The sequence below is a fragment of the Rattus norvegicus genome, chromosome 10 (genome assembly GCF_021556685.1).
Source record: "Rattus norvegicus strain SHRSP/BbbUtx chromosome 10, alternate assembly SHRSP_T2T, whole genome shotgun sequence".
NCBI classification, from domain to species: domain Eukaryota; kingdom Metazoa; phylum Chordata; class Mammalia; order Rodentia; family Muridae; genus Rattus; species Rattus norvegicus.
In genome coordinates, this window is record NC_141543.1 from 88,244,300 (window position 1) to 88,260,251 (window position 15,952).

Consider the following 15,952-nt stretch of genomic DNA (forward strand, 5'->3'; position numbering starts at 1 on the left):
TTAGCCATCTCTCTTGTCTGCCCCCTCCTCGCGTGGGGCTGGGCTTCGCCTTCAGCCGAGCCAGCAAGGGTTAAAGGCGGCCGCAGGTGAGGTGGGCGGGGCTGCGGGTTCCGGGGAAAAAGGAGCGCAGGGGAGAGGATGAAGGCAGAGAGCGCGGTGAGTCACGGGCGGAGCTGGCCTCGCTCGCTCGCTCGCTTACTCGCTCACCGGCGCCCGCCCGCCCTCCGCCCGCCCGCCGGCTCTCACTGCCTCCACCGTCGCGGATCTCCCAGGCTGCTCGCAGCCCTCGGCTCTCGTCCCACTCCTCTGAGAGCGGACCAGCGCGCAGGGCCCATGAGCGCCGGTCTGTAGCGCGCCAGCCTCCGGTGCCTCAAGCCCGAGCGCAGCCGCCAGGTAGGAGCCCGGGTCCGCGCGGCCACGGGCGCGCACTATGGAGATCTGTGGTCGGGGAGGGGGAAAAGCGCTTGGAACACACTGCAGCCTGCGCTGGCTTCTTACGGAGAGGGCCGTCCTAAAGGATCCGAGGGGCTGGGAGCCCCGACGGAGGAAAAACCGGGAGGACGGGAGGGACTGGAGGGACCAAAGGAGTTTGGGAACTGGGGAAACTGGAGCAACAGGGACAACCGGAGGATTGAAACATTGAAAACCTTGTTTGAACGGAAGTCACCACCGCCTGGGCACGGGGAAACGGGAGAGGCAGCGGATCCAATGGGACTTAAGGGCGTCTCTACCGTCTTTCTCCAATTGGAGAGTCGATATGCTCGCTCCTCTTTCTTTTCGTGCAAGCCCGATGGCAGGCCATTACACGCTAGGCCTGGGCTCAGGCTTTCTGTCCAGAGAGGCCCTTCTGCAGCTTGGGTCACTTTAGCCTTCCCATCCCCCAGGCCCTGAGGCAGTTCCCAGGCGCCAAAAGCTATTAGGGTCCCTGGCTTCACTGCTCCCGCCCCTATCCCTTCTGGGCTGCCCCGCCCCGGCCTGAGGCTCCGTTCCCGCTGCTTCACCCTGTCCCTTTCTTGTGGTAAGGCAGCCAGATCCTGAGTAGGCACCCGGGTCCTCTTCTTCCTTGACTCTCCCAGACTATCAATTCTATCTCCCTGGTCCTAGAGTCGGAAGGTGGTAGGGTCAGCCGAGCCCGGCTTGGGGAAGGCCCTAAATCATTGGCCTTCTCCACTCCAGCCCACACACAGGCAAGGATCCAAGGCTCTAGGGAGAGATGGAGAGAAGACTGGGACCTTCGGGTCACAGATTTGTAGGAGAGAAAAGGGTGGAGGTTGTAAGGTTTTCTTCTTTCCTTTTCTTTTTTCTTTTTCTTTTTTCCTTTCGAAACAGGGTCTCATTGCGTAGCCCACGCTGCGAAGTCTCCTGTCTCAGGCTCCTGAATTGAGGACTGGAATTATTTATTACATGGTTTCCACCACGATTAACAGCGTCTCTTCTGTCTTTTTCTTTTCTTTCCCTCTTCCTCCTTCCTTCTTTCCCTTCCTTCTTTTGCTATGTAGCCTAGGCTGGCCTGGGACTCTGCATTCTTCTGCCTCAACTTCCTGAGTGCCTAGATTAAAGGCTTGCACCACCACACCCAATCCAGATCTATAGGTTTCTGCTGGGCCTTAGGTTTCTAATGTTTTAAGAAAGAGAACTGATTCACAGAGGGACAGCACAGAGTTTGTGTTTGTTGATTGAATGATTGAGTGATTATATGAACACTGATCCAAATTCGGCTTTCCTTAAATGAGAGCAGGCCCAGGACAGTAACTCTCAACACTTGCCTGGACATCAGAGGATTCTATACATTTTTTTTTCTTTTTCTTTTTTTCGGAGCTGGGGACCGAACCCAGGGCCTCGAGCTCGCTAGGCAAGCGCTCTACCGCTGAGCTAAATCCCCAACCCTTTTTTTTTTTTTAAATTCAGTGCTTGCCCTTGAGTTCTAGGATAAGGGATACCCGGCTCCTTCAAACTTTGGTGCCATCTCCCTTAGGGAGCTGCGGTTAGATTTTCTTGAGTGTCTAACAAGCATCTCTGGGTGAGCTCTTTCTGTGGTAATCCCACACCTCCCAGCTTCACATGGAGGTTAGGTGAGGGAGTAAGTCAAGCCAGCTAGTCGGGGAGCAGGGGAGTGTGGAGCGAGTTAAACGCTGCTTTTCCACATTATTACTGCGGGTCTGGGATTGGCTTCAGCAAGAAAGCTCAGGGCTTGTTCCTGGGCTTTGTGAAAATCAAATCACCTCAAACAGCCAGAAGCAGACATATTCTACCCTACACCATCTGTGTGCTGAGTTAGACTGAGACTAAGACAAATCTAGATCGTCCATGTAGGTGGGCAGCAAGTCTGTGGGGGGAAAAGCACAGACGTCTGTGTGGAGATGGCTCCGGTGGCATTGGGACCAGCCCACCCAGGATAAGCTGATTCTTAAGGGCGGGGTCACTTAGAGGAAAGGCCATCCTGTGCCCTGAACTGGACTTTCACATTTTAATGATTTGAAGTCTTCGCCCAGAGGCACGCCCCTTTTCCTCTTCGCTGGGAAGGGATCTGTGTTAGAAAGAAAAGGAAGCAGGTAACCTTCCTCACATCTCATCTTCGCCTCTTCTAGGTCCCACCTGAGGTACCCTTGACCGTCCCTGCCCTCATTCCACCCCGGAACCCGGCAATGCTAACCGCTGTCTGTGGCTCTCTGGGCAGCCAGCACACCGACGCGCCTCACTCATCACCGCCGCGCCTCGACCTGCAGCCTCTTCAGACATATCAGGGTCACACGAGCCCGGAGGCCGGGGACTACCCCTCCCCGCTGCAGCCTGGAGAGCTGCAGAGCCTCCCGCTGGGCCCGGAGGTAGACTTCTCACAGGGCTATGAGTTGCCAGGGGCCTCCTCGCGGGTAACCTGCGAGGACCTGGAAAGTGACAGTCCCTTGGCTCCGGGACCCTTTTCCAAGCTCCTGCAGCCGGACATGTCACACCACTACGAATCGTGGTTCCGGCCGACGCACCCAGGCACGGAGGATGGCTCTTGGTGGGACCTTCATCCCGGCACCAGCTGGATGGACCTCCCCCATACTCAGGGAGCGCTGACCTCACCTGGCCACCCGGGGGCGCTTCAGCCTGCTTTGGGAGGATACGTCGGAGACCACCAGCTCTGTGCTCCGCCACCCCACCCGCACCCGCACCACCTCCTCCCAGCCGCTGGTGGGCAGCACCTCTTGGGGCCACCCGACGGGGCTAAGGTCTTGGAAGCAGCAGCACCAGAGTCCCAAGGGCTGGATTCCAGTCTGGATGCCGCTGCCCGACCCAAAGGCTCCCGGCGATCTGTGCCCCGCAGCTCAGGGCAGACCGTGTGTCGCTGTCCCAACTGCCTGGAGGCGGAGCGACTCGGGGCTCCGTGCGGGCCCGATGGGGGCAAGAAGAAGCATTTGCATAACTGCCACATCCCAGGCTGCGGCAAGGCATACGCTAAGACGTCGCATCTGAAGGCGCACCTGCGGTGGCACAGCGGCGACCGACCCTTCGTGTGCAATTGGCTTTTCTGCGGCAAGCGCTTCACGCGCTCCGACGAGCTGCAGCGCCATCTTCAGACCCACACCGGGACCAAGAAGTTCCCCTGTGCGGTCTGCAGCCGTGTCTTCATGCGCAGCGACCACCTGGCCAAGCACATGAAAACCCACGAAGGCGCCAAAGAAGAGGCTGCGGCTGCGGCCCAGGGCGAGGGCAAGGCCGGTGGCGTGGTGGAGTCACCCGGGGGCAAAGGCAAACGCGAAGCCGAAGGCAGCTCGGCGTCCTCCAACTGAGCCCCATGGATGTCACATTCCTGCCTTTCTTTATAGGGGGGCGGCCTGAGTAAGAGGGGAAGACGGTTATTTATTGGTGGTGAGGGGACAGGGAAAGGGGCACTAGGGGTTTTTTAGTCTCTGGGGCTGCACGGGAGGCTGCTTGAATATTATTTAGGCTGCCAGGAGCTGAACACGCCCCTCGCTTCTTCCCTTTCTATTTCACCCTCCCCTGAGTTTCTGAAGAGGTTCGGACTGTAGAGATGGCATGACCTAGGAGTTGAGGGAAATGGAGATTGGGTCGGGGCGTTGGGGTAGCTGTCTGGACATGTTTTTAACTCCTGGGAATCCGGACATAAAAGCACCTCGGAACCGCCCATCGGCCTAGGTCTCTTTCATCCCCTCTTCTAGTGCTGCTCCCTCTAAAATTTCCGGAGAGAAAGCAGAGATGAGGTGGTGGTGGTGGTGGAGGAGCTTGGGGTAGTTCCCCATAGGGACCGTCTATCTAGCTTGGAGGGTTATTACTTTATGAAGAATCCCCTTCAGTGAATTTCTTCTAAACCCTTCCAGATTCCGTTTGATAAAGCCAGGAAGAGCAGCTCAGCTCTGCAGCCAGAGCTGTGAGCTAGAGGTCCGAGCTGGATGGAGTCGAGGGATCCGGCAGGGAAATCCTCTTGCGAAGTGGAAGGACTAACCCCTTCTTCTGTCAAGATTCTTTCTTTCGAATTCAATCCTTAACTCTTAGACCCTTAAAAAAAAAATCGAACTCAGTAGTCCACGTTCCCCATCCATCTAGGTAGTTTTCTGAAGTCAGCCACCAGCACCAGCTCTAAAGCTGACATAGACACCCCCACCCTACCCCCAGGCCCCCCCTCCCTCGCTTTCCCTTTGGGGATGGAAGAGAAAGGGGTTGTAGCAGACATTACAGTGGAAGACCCTGCCTGGGCTCCCAGTCCCTCTCTTTCTTAGCTTGACCCTTCTGTGCTTCCCTCCCTTGCTATGGAGCCCTCCCCAGTAGAAAATCTCCTTCCACCTGAAGAAGAGTTGTTCCCCATGGAAGGGATTCTGGGAAACTGTCTCTTTGTCCCCTTAGATTCTAGACATACATTTGGGTTTTGATCATAGGGTGAGAGGGTAGACTTTTTGCCTGGCAGACCACAGGACCCTGGGGCTGGGGGCACTCTCAGGTTTGAGGTAGAGGCCTTGAGTCCCTCAGACCTCTCTCTCTCTTGCTCTCTTCTCTCCACCCAGAACCCTCTGCAGGGAATAGCTGTGTGTTGATTTTTAAGTTATAAGCAAAGGGTATTTTATTTAATAATTAGGGTTTGAGTGTGTGTATGTGTGTGTTGTCTGTACCTGTATGTGTGCATGTATGTGTTTCTCTACTGAGCCTGGGGTCTCCTGAGACCCCATCTTGTTCACCCCGTCCAAGGCCTGGGGCCTAGACCCACAGTATCTCTTCCTCCATGGGGGAATGCTGGAGCCCAGTCCAAGGACTGGGAACTGTGTGGGAAGTAGGGGCTGGGATCTGGGTAGGAATATGTGTTTGTGTAGAAAGGCCTCCTCCTTAAAAGGGACAGGGTGACTCCCTGTGGAACTTAGGGGCCTGAGGTAGTTTAAGAATAAGGTTTTTTTTCTGTATTTTCCCTCGTTCCCCCACATCCTGTTAACTTAGCCAGAGGTCCCCTTTCTTACAAAGAGGGCCGAAGGCAAGAGCGAAGTTGGTCATGCCTGCAGGTTGCCTGGCTAGGTGTAGAGGGGGAGAAAGGAGGGCACCGTGGGTGTGGAATGCTTTCTCCTCCACCCATCGAAACCAGCCTCTCTCTCCCTGTGCTACCAAGACAACCTTTTCCAATGACCATTCTTAGGGGAACTCCTACATGGGGTATTGGGGGGCACGTAGATGCTCCTCCGTATAGAGGTCTGCAGGTGGGGCTTGGGTAGGTTTTTGTCGGCCCTGCTTTTTATCAATCTAGGTTTCTCAGCTGCCTGTCCTTCCAGGCAGCCCCTCTAGAGGAAAATGTAGGATTTTTTTTTCCTTTAACTGCTGTGAACCCACTTGGGGGCAAGGAGGAGGCAGAACCGGCCTGTGTTTTTTATGCAACAATAAAGTCATCAACCAACCACACTCTTGCTTTATTTGTCTTCCAGCTCAGCCACGGAGTTTTGACTCTGTCCCTTGGAGTGAGGACTAGGTAGGGGGGAATCTTTAGGCGAGCATCACCTCTATTCAGTTGGCTGGGTCAGAGCTCGGATCTGACCCTATCCGATAGTCGATGGTGTTCATCCGTGGAAATAAGGAGTTTCACAATGTTTCCTTACTCTACTCTAAGTCCTAGCTCCCTTAAGATCCCCTCCCTTCCAAGTCATAGCTGGCCTCTCAGCTCCCTATCCCCACCCCCCCATGGGAGCATGCATGTCAGCCGGTCCCTCTGGCTGTGAGCGAGGTGGGGGTGACTGGAGAGATTTCTTCACCCAGGATGATCCCTATCAGAGACAAGGCGATGAAAGGCAGCCAGGATATCTGATGGGCGGCTGCCCAGCTGGAAAGCGTGAGGGAAAGGTTGCTACTAATACTCAAAGCTAGAAACCTGCCAGGGTTACCCAACCGCAGTGTGCACAGGCGCACCCTCACGGGATTCACTATCTTCAGAGAGACTGGCAATACCCATCTACTTTTGGCAACTAATTCATGTCAGCGAGAGAAAGTCTCATGACTCCAGACGACCGGTGCATGGAAGGTAACAGGGGATTTGTTTTGTTTTCCCGTCTCTGTAGGACAAGGTTGGTCACTGCGTTCTTCTGCCTGCCCGACGTACTTTTAACTTGTTTTTCTTCGAATATATTGTTTTCTCCTTTTGGGATTCTTATCCCTACGGCCCCTAACCCAATTTCTCTAGCCAAATCTGGCTCTCAGATTGGCCCATCCCATCATCCGGCTGAGAAATTTTGGGGCCTTAGAGTTTTAAGGGAAACTTGAAAGGGGGCATCAGGATGATTTAGGGACTGTGGAGAAAACCTAGACTGGTGGGGGGAAGAGGGGACAGCACGCGGCGCCTGTTTCCATCTGTTGCTGGATTTAATAGTTCAGTCTTGTTTACCTGTGACCTCCTGCCTGAGGCTCTCCTGCAGGGCGCCTCTTTTGTCTTCCAGGTTCTGGGGGAATTAGACCCCAGAAACCTGGTGAGTTCCCTCCTTTTCCCCATATCTGCCCCCAGGGACAGGAGGGCAGTTGTGCGGCCGGCTGGGCTTGTCTGGGCAGGGCCAGGGCCCTCCCTCCTCCCATTGCAACTCCTCCAGCTGACCTGCATTCTTAGCAGGGGCCTTTGGTGGGGCTCTGATGCATGCCTGATCCTCTGCAATGCTGCCTGGCTTGCCTGGGCCCCTGAAAGAACCCAGGGTCACCTCTGACCCCTCGGAAGTGGAACCCCAGCAGGATCGCATTGTACCGGAGAGGCTGGGAGGGAGGGAACGCATCATGTTTGCATTGACCCTCTGGACGACTTCTCTTCAGTTTTCTCCTAACCAGAGAAGTAAAGTAGAATACCTCTAGGGCGGGTGAACGAAGTCAAAAGTGGAAACTTGACGAATGGCAGCCTGGGGTTGCAGCCACCGCCTCCTTCTGCTCCGCCTGCTCTTCCGGCTTCCTCCTCCCTTGGCCTCCTCCTCCCTCAGCCTGTCCTGCCCCCCAGCGGACATCTGGGGAAGTGCAGAAGAGGAACCTACTTTCCCTGCAGGGTGCCTCGAATGTCTGTGGGTAGGTACACCTTCAGTTGAGGTTTGAGGTGGAATGACATTCAATGGCACCTCGCACCCCTCCTCCAAAACGCACCGAAGCAGCTCTTACATGTCCATTCATCCTATTCTGCCTTATAGATTAGCATACTAGCAACGTAGGTTTTAAAAGAATCTTAAAAACAAAATCCACCAAAGAACTGTTAGAACTAATCAAATAATAAGTCACAGAACACAGTCAACAAGAATATTTCTTTAAAATATTTTTTTTCTTTCTTTTTTTCGGAGCTGGGGACCGAACCCAGGGCCTTGCTCTTGCTAGGCAAGCGCTCTACCACTGAGCTAAATCCCCAACCCCTTCTTTAAAATATTTAATCTGTACTATGTTTCTCCTATATGTATGTATGTACACCGTGTGTGTGCAGTGCCCTTAGAGACTAGAAGAGGGCATCAACACCCTGGAACTGGAGCTACGGCGACTATGGCCTTCGAAGATTAGGAAAAATGTCAGCTTCATCCTGATTTGAATTCCAAAGATGCAATCCCAGTGAGGTAGAATGGGCAGCCACAAGCCAGGAGCCATGCAGATAATTTAAATTACTTGTTTATTTTATTTTTCTAAAGATATCTTTTTATTTAGTAATATGTGTACAAGGAATATGTGTACTCAAGTTCCCACTGAGGTCAGAAGAGGGTGTTGGATCCCCTGCAGCTGGAGTTGAAGGATGATCGGAAGTACCTGGTCTAGGAGCTGGGAACCCAATGCGCGCTCTCTCTCTCTCTCTCTCTCTCTCTCTCTCTCTCTCTCTCGATTTATTTATTATATATGTACATTGTAGTTGTTTTCAGACATACCAGAAGAGGGCATTGAACTCAGGACCTCTGGAAGGGCAGTCGGTGCTCTTAACCACTGAGCCATCTCTGCAGCCCGAGAGCAAGCTCTCTTAACTAATGAGCTGCCTCTCCAGCTCTTGAAAAATATTTCCAGCCAGGCAGTGGGGCAAATGCCTTTAGTTCTAGCACTTGAGAGACAGGCAGAGACACGCAGATTCTGAGTTCGAAGCCAGTCTGGTCTACAGAGCAAGTTCAGGTCATCCAAGGCTTCACAGAGAAACCCTGTCTTGAAGAACAGAGAGAGAGGAAGTGGGGGGGAAGGGAGAGGGAGAGATATTTCTATAAACTACCATCAAGATATTCAAAAAGGGAAATAAGGAAGCAACATCTTTTACAATACCCACACCAAAAAAAAAAAAGTTCTATGGAATCAAAAAGAGGGAAAATCTGTACATGAAAAGTCAAATTTGGGGGCTGGAGAGATGGCTCAGTGGTTAAGAGCAGGACTGCTCTTCCAGAGGTCCTGAGTTCAATCCCCAGCAACCACATGGTGGCTCACAACCATCTGTAATGGAATCTGATGCCCTCTTCTGGTGTGTCTGAATTTACAGTGTACTAATATATATAAAATAAATAAATATATCTTTAAAAAAAGATGTACAACACAATGACCTTTATTTTTTAAAAAAGTCAAATTTATTTTGACTCAGAGATGCTTACCCAGATTGGCATTGAACTCCCTAAGTAACCAAGGATGCTCAAGAACTTCTGATCTTTCTGCCTCCTGGAATTACCCAGTTTATGCGATGCCTAGGCTTGAATCCAGCAATCCAGCGCTCATGCGTGTTAGGCAAGCACCCTACCAACTGAGCTACATCCTCAGCCAAGATACTAAAAGCCAAGAAATGGAAGAATGTGCACTCATGTGCACAAGTGCACATGCACACACACTTATACATACTCATGCACACACAGATACATGCACATACACACATATGAGCACACATGGACATAGATGAGCACACACGTACACATACTCATGCTCACACATGGACACACATGGACACACACATGCACACACATGGACACACATTCACATGCACACATAGACACATACATGCACACACAGACACACACATGCACACACATGGACACACACGCTTCTGTGTTTACATATTGCAACAATTAATTGGTAGATGTATCACAGACTCCACAAAATCCCTAGGAGTAAATCCTTGAGGACATGGGAGCGTAAGTGTGTGAGATGTATATTCTTCAGTGTTGACTACAGAGATGATTCATAGAGGAAAAATGAACTGGAAGCCAAAACCATGAAGTCCGGATCCAGTTCCACACCACTGTATGCCCCTCTGAGCTCAAATTTCTCCTTTCCCATCTCCTTCTCACTGTACGCAGAATGACATTTTTGCAATTAGAAATGTCTAGATCTCCTCTCAACGTTCTCTTTCTATTAAGCTCCTAGTGGGCAGAACTTGGGTTTTTGGAGACAGTCAGGTTTTGTGTGCATCGCCTTGTGACATGGGGGTACACGGGGGGCCAGGGAGATGGCTCAGCCAGTAGGGCATGAAGGCCTGAGCTCTGCATCTAGCACATGCATTTGTAGTCCCAGCCCTGTGGAGGTGGAGACAGGAGGATCTCTGAGCTTGCCAGCCAGCCGGTGAAGCAGAATCAAGAGTCAGCCTTAGTCAGAGGCCCTGTTCTCACAGAACAAGATGGAGAGTAACTGAGGAAAACGTCCAGTGACCTCTAGTCTGCACAAACATGCACCTACATGGTCCTGTGCACCTGCACACAGGTATACATACACACAGATAATCTCCCAAAGCCAAAGCTGGAAAATGGTACACAGCAGCAACCATGAGGTGGAAGCTCATAAGATACGGCATCTAGGGTTGAAAATAAAAAAGGGGGCGGGTTGGGGATTTAGCTCAGTGGTAGAGCGCTTGCCGAGCAAGCGCAAGGCCCTGGGTTCGGTCCTCAGCTCCGAAAAAAAAAGAAAATAAAAAAGTGACGAGAAGGAAGGTTCAGCACTTGAGAGTGAATATTGATCTCACAGAAGACCTGAGTTTGGTTCCCACCATCCCTGTCAGGTGGCTCACAACCACCCGTGGCTCCAGCTTTGGGGGGTAGAGCACCCTTTCCTGGTTCCCATGGGAACATGCGCCTCCCTACACATAACCCACACAAACATAGTTACAAAATTTAAAAATGTATTTTATGTGTATTGATGTTTTGCCTGTATGTGTGCCTGAGGACCACATATGTGCCTGGTGTCCATGGAGACCAGAGAGAGCATCGGATTCCCTGAAACTGGGATTACAGACGGCTGTGAGTCACTGTGCAAGTGCTGGGAATGGAACCCATGTTCTCAAGAGATGCTAGGTGCTTTTAAGCATCCAACTTTCTCTTTAGCCTCTAAAAATAATTTTTAAAAAAATTAGTAAAATAAAACCGGGTGGTGGCAGCACCTGCCTTTAATCCCAGCAGTTGGAAGACAAAGTCAGACGGATTTCTGTGAGGTTGAGGCTAGCCTAGTCTACAGAGCAAGTTTTAGGACAGCCAGAGCTACACAGAGAAACCCTGTCTCGAAAACAAAAGGGGGGCTGGAGAGATGGCTCAGTGTTTAAGGGTACTGCCTGCTCTTCCAGAGGTCCTGAGTTCAATTCCCAACAAACACACGGTGGCTCACAACCATCTGTGATGGGATCCGATGCTCTCTTCTGGTGTGTCTGAAGACAGCTGCAGTGTACTCATATACATGAAATAAATAAATTAATTTTAAAAAAGAGAACAAAACAAACAAACAAAAACAGTAAAACTTAACCAGAACTTCTTGTGTCTGCCAAGTTTTCCTGGCATTGTCTTTGAAATTCAAGTCAGGAAGGAAGTGGGTAGCGAAAGTTTTTCCTTAATCTCCAGAACCCCCAGCAATGTTGGCTATTCTATGAATTCTTCCTTTTCACTCGGGCTTCTTTTCTTCTTCAGCTCCACCTCCTATTAATGACTATCTGATAAGCCTGAAGGGAAAGCCCAGAACTTAAAGCGGATTTGAAAGGCCACTCCGCTCTGTGAAGTGGTGCTAGCTAGCGCGCACCCTCGTGGAAGATGTTGGCATCGCAGGTGTTCTGTGCTGGCCCCGCCCCCGGGGACAAAGGCCTTCCAGGTCGCCTACCAGAGAACCCGGGTCCAGAGGAACAGATTTGACCTGAAGAGGGGGAAGTGGCGTTCGGAACCGAGTCTGAGGGTCTTGGAGGCAGAGAGGGTGAGAGACGGAGGCACTGAGAACTTAGAAAGGGTTGGACGGAAGAGAATCGCGAATGTGGGCATGCGCAGGAGCGTGGGATTTTTGGAGCCAGCATTAGTGCCTAGGAACTATTCTTACAGCCAGCCTGGGAGGGTTAGGACTCCAAAGCTGACGCTCTTAACTTGCAGAGTTTGCTCTGTCTCCCGACTCCAAGCCTGTTAGTGCACACACTGCACAGTGCTGTTGTCCCAAAGCGTCAGGCTTTTGACCCTATCTTCTCAGGGTGTATTGGCGGGGAGGGAGGGAGAGTGTCCTAGGCCCCACCTGTGGCCAAGATTGTGGAGAGATTGTGGAGAGGTGGCACTGGAGGGAAGTGAGCATCCCCACTTTTTCGCAGATGGCATCATCGAGCCCCGACGCCCCTTGTTCCTGCGACTGCTTTGTCTCTGTGCCCCCGGCTTCAGCCTTCCCAGCTGTAATCTTTGCAAAGAACTCAGACCGGCCCCGAGATGAAGTCCAGGAGGTGGTGTTTATACCAGCAGGCACTCACACCCCTGGGAGCCGACTTCAGGTGGGTTAGGGTTAGGACTTAGAAGGAGTTGGAGGGTTTTGACATTAGTCGTTTTGTAGTGGAAAGAGTATGGACTTTTTTTTTTTTTTTTTTTTTTTAAGATTTATTTATTATGTATACAGCGTTGCACCTGAAGAGGGCACCAGATCTCATTACAGATGGTTGTGAGCCACCATGTGGTTGCTGGGAATTGAACTCATGACCTCTGGGTGTCATTAAGACAGTGCTCTGAACCTCTGAGCCATCTCTCCAGCCCCGAGTATGGACTTCGAGTCCACCAACTTGGACCCTTGAGTCGAAGTTAGTCTCTGCTAATTCAGTTTACTCATGTGTGACCTGAAAATAGGACCTTTCTCAGGGCCATTAAAGTGTCCTGGCAACGTAAGTTCTGGGTCTTTTTTTTTTTTTTTTTTCAGCGAATTCTTCCTCTCCCTTCTTTACCTCCAGTGCACCTACATCGAGGTGGAACAGGTGTGGAAGACGCATGCTGTCATTCTGAGCCGCCCTTCTTGGCTGTGGGGGGCTGAGATGGGTGCCAATGAGCTTGGTGTCTGCATAGGCAACGAAGCGGTGTGGACCAAAGAACCCGTAGGGGAGGGGGAAGCCCTGCTGGGTATGGATCTACTCAGGTAAGGACCTGCTTGCTCTTCAGTGCTCCACTCCCTCCCACCTAACCCCTGAGTCTATTGGGCTTGTCTCCCTTGGCCTTGCCTTCCTGGTCTTCCTAAGGAGACTACAATCATATCTTCACAGAACCTCCCTTGGCCTACAGTGCTTTCTTTCTTTCTTTTTTTTAAGTACTTTTTTGTTTGTTTTGTTTTGAGACAAGGTTTCTCTGGGTAGCCTTGGCTGTCCAGGAACTTGCTCTGTAGATTAGGCTGGCCTTGAACTCACAGAGATCCTCCTGCCTGTGTGCCAACACTTGGGACTCAGTACTATTTTTGTTGACTGAAATATTCTATAGTTCTGGTTTATAAGAACTGATAAACACCGGGCAGCTCTGCCTGAGGAGAGGTTCAGGCACTTCTTCCTTGGAGAGTGTTCCAGATCTTTCCATAGAACTCTCAGTTCAAAGCTGGGCAAACATATGGCTTTATTATTGTTTTCGTGTTTGTTTTTGTTTTATGTTTTGAGACAGGGTCTCACAGCATAACTCTGACTGACTTAGAATTTACTATCTAGACCAGGCTGGCCTCAAACTCACAGAGATCTGCCTGCCTCCTGAGTGCTGGGGTTAAAAGTGTGTACCACTACTCTGATTTTTCACTTTGCTTTGGTATTTTTGTCTGCTTGTTTTAATATAAGAAATCACGTAGTATGTAGCTGAGTCTAGAGACGAACTTCTGCTCTTCTTGCCTCCACCCCTTTGGTGGAGTCACAGGCCTGGCCTGTGTGACTGTTTAATGGCATCATTGCAGCTGGGTTGGCTGTGTCACACGGGCTTCTCATCACACCTGTGTGGCTCACTTCTGTGCTCTGACTTTTCTGTCAGGCTGGCTTTGGAACGGAGCAGTACTGCCCAGGAGGCTGTGCACGTGATTGCGGGCTTGCTGGACCGCTATGGGCAGGGAGGCAGCTGCCGGGAGGATCCGGAGCCTTTCTGCTATCACAACACCTTTTTACTGGCTGATCGGACAGAGGCGTGGGTGCTGGAGACAGCTGGGAGGCTGTGGGCTGCTCAGCGGATCCAGGGTAGGAGTCTAGCATAGAGCCTGCCTCCAAGAGGGAACCTAGACCTCCCCAGGTACTGCCCTCCACTTCTGGACGCTACCATTTTGTTCTGAGAGCCTTGGGCAGTGGGAGAGCTGGTGGGCCAGGGGGCGGCCAGGGAGGGATACCCTGGGGACTAGAAATGAACGCACTTAGGAACTCCTTTCTCCTTCACATGGACAAATACTCCCATGCTTTAGCCTGCCCCTTCCTCTGGGTAGCCTTCCTGGATCTCCCTGTGTAGTTAGGGCATTTGCACGCAGCTACCACTTTGCTGTGTCACATCTGTCCCTATGATTTCGTTCTGATTGATTTGTCAGTCTCCTCATCACCATAGGCCCCTTGAAGGCAGGTTGTACTTGTTCAAACTGTCATCTAAGTAGCTCACCCAGGGCCTAGCACATCATGGATGCCCCATAGTGACAAACAAGTTCCTCTTCTTACACAGGAGGTGCCCGAAATATTTCCAACCAACTGAGCATTGGAACAGACATCTCAGCAGAACACCCAGAGCTCCGCAGCCATGCCAAGGCTCAGGGTTGGTGGTCTGGGCAGGGCGTCTTTGACTTTGCGGAGGTCTTCTCCCTGACCCAGCAGCCTGTGCGCATGGAGGCTGCCAAGGCCCGCTTCCGGGCAGGGTGTGAGATGCTGCAGCGACAACAAGGTCTGTGAGTGGTGGGCACGAGGCCACGGTACCCCAGCTGGAGTCTCTCACAGCCCTGGTTGCTAAACCCTCTCTGCCCTCTCCACCCTTGGTAGGGAGCATCACAGCAGAGGTGATGATGGACATCCTCAGGAACAAGGAGAGCGGCATCTGCATGGACTCTGGAGGCTTCCGTACCACAGCCAGTATGGTGTCAGTCCTGCCCCAGGATCCCACAAAGCCTTGTGTTCACTTCCTCACTGCCACACCAGACCCATCCAGGTGAGGGGTGAAGAGGACATACTGTCAGGGACATGACAGGACATTTTCTGATACTTCAGTCCTTCAACCTGTGTCTTATTAGGTCGGTATTCAAACCTTTCATCTTTGAAGTGGGGGTGTCCCAGCCCCCCCAGGTGTTGTCCCCCACTTTTGGAGCCCAGGACCCTGTTCGGATCCTCCCCAGATTCCAGACTCAGGTGGACCGTCGACATTCACTGTATCGTGGACACCAGGCAGCCCTGGGGCTGATGGACGAGCAGGTAACCCCGGGGACTGTGCTGAGGGCAGAGAGGAAATAAATACCTTTCGGATATTCTGGAACCAGAAAGGCCTGGGCCTAGAGGCGGTGGTAGATCTGGGGGAGGTGGGACCTTCAGCTAGTCTTGGGTTTCTCCTGCCTGGGGGAGAGGGTCCACATTTCTCACCTCTGACTTTCCCAACAGGAGCAGGCACAACTGCGGCAAGAGCAGCAGAGTCTGGAGCAGGAGGGCCTGGAGGCTCTCAGAGGACTGCTTACTGGTGAACAGACCCCACCCCCCCAGGAGCTGGGCAGCCTCTTCCAGGCCTTTGTGGAGAGGGAGCACCAGGTCTATGCTTAAGCATTCTGCAGCTCTGGGGCCAGCTGCCCTCTGTGGTGGGCGCGCTGGGGGTGAATCAGCCATCCCTTCCCCCTGCTCATCTAGGTTCTGAGTGGATTAATAAATGTGTTTTATTTCCTTACTCAGTGAACTGGATCTCAAGTCTATTGAGAAGAGCGGAGCGGGGTGTGGCGGGGTGTCCCAGCAGGCTGGTTGCTAAACCTGTGGTGCCAAGCCATGAACCCCAATGATGGGTGTGGTGGGACCCAACTGTGTGTGGTGGTGGTGGTGTTTTCATGAAGACCCTCATTATGTAGCTATTGGCTGCTATCTGGGTACAATCAGGATTCCAAGATTTAGCCCCTAGCGTGGACTGCATGGTGGCATCTTTAAAACAATTGCTCAGGAAGCAGAGGCAGGCAGATCTCTGGGTTCCAGGCCAGCCTGGTCTACAGAGCGAGTTCCAGGACAGCCAAGGCTACACAGTGAGGCACAATCTTTTTTTTTTTTTTTTCTTTTTTCGGAGCTGGGGGCCGAACCCAGGGCCTTGCACTTGCTAGGCAAGCACTCTACCACTGA

General features: G+C 52.0%; 2 protein-coding genes and 1 long non-coding RNA gene across 4 annotated transcripts; 2 read left to right on the forward strand and 1 right to left on the reverse strand.

Moving 5' to 3' along the window:
- The first annotated feature begins 368 nt into the window (after window positions 1–368).
- Sp6 (Sp6 transcription factor) lies at window positions 369–4,558 on the forward strand. Its single transcript, NM_001108833.1, has 2 exons — window positions 369–393; window positions 2,589–4,558. Exon 2 carries the CDS (start codon window positions 2,646–2,648, stop codon window positions 3,774–3,776), a length of 1,131 nt encoding a protein of 376 aa, NP_001102303.1. The 5' UTR covers window positions 369–393; window positions 2,589–2,645; the 3' UTR covers window positions 3,777–4,558.
- A 2,026-nt stretch (window positions 4,559–6,584) lies between these two features.
- LOC148003089 (uncharacterized) lies at window positions 6,585–8,752 on the reverse strand. Its single transcript, XR_015632045.1, has 2 exons — window positions 8,402–8,752; window positions 6,585–7,827 (listed from the first exon to the last, which is right to left on the reverse strand). It is a non-coding gene; the product is annotated as an uncharacterized LOC148003089 (long non-coding RNA).
- A 2,743-nt stretch (window positions 8,753–11,495) lies between these two features.
- On the forward strand, window positions 11,496–15,515 carry Scrn2 (secernin 2). 2 transcript variants are annotated; one of them, XM_087573164.1, is made up of 8 exons: window positions 11,496–11,607; window positions 11,987–12,160; window positions 12,608–12,789; window positions 13,653–13,852; window positions 14,319–14,534; window positions 14,630–14,795; window positions 14,878–15,055; window positions 15,239–15,515. In XM_087573164.1, exons 2-8 carry the CDS (start codon window positions 11,987–11,989, stop codon window positions 15,392–15,394), a joined length of 1,272 nt encoding a protein of 423 aa, XP_087429290.1. In that variant the 5' UTR covers window positions 11,496–11,607; the 3' UTR covers window positions 15,395–15,515.
- Window positions 15,516–15,952: the final 437 nt, after the last annotated feature.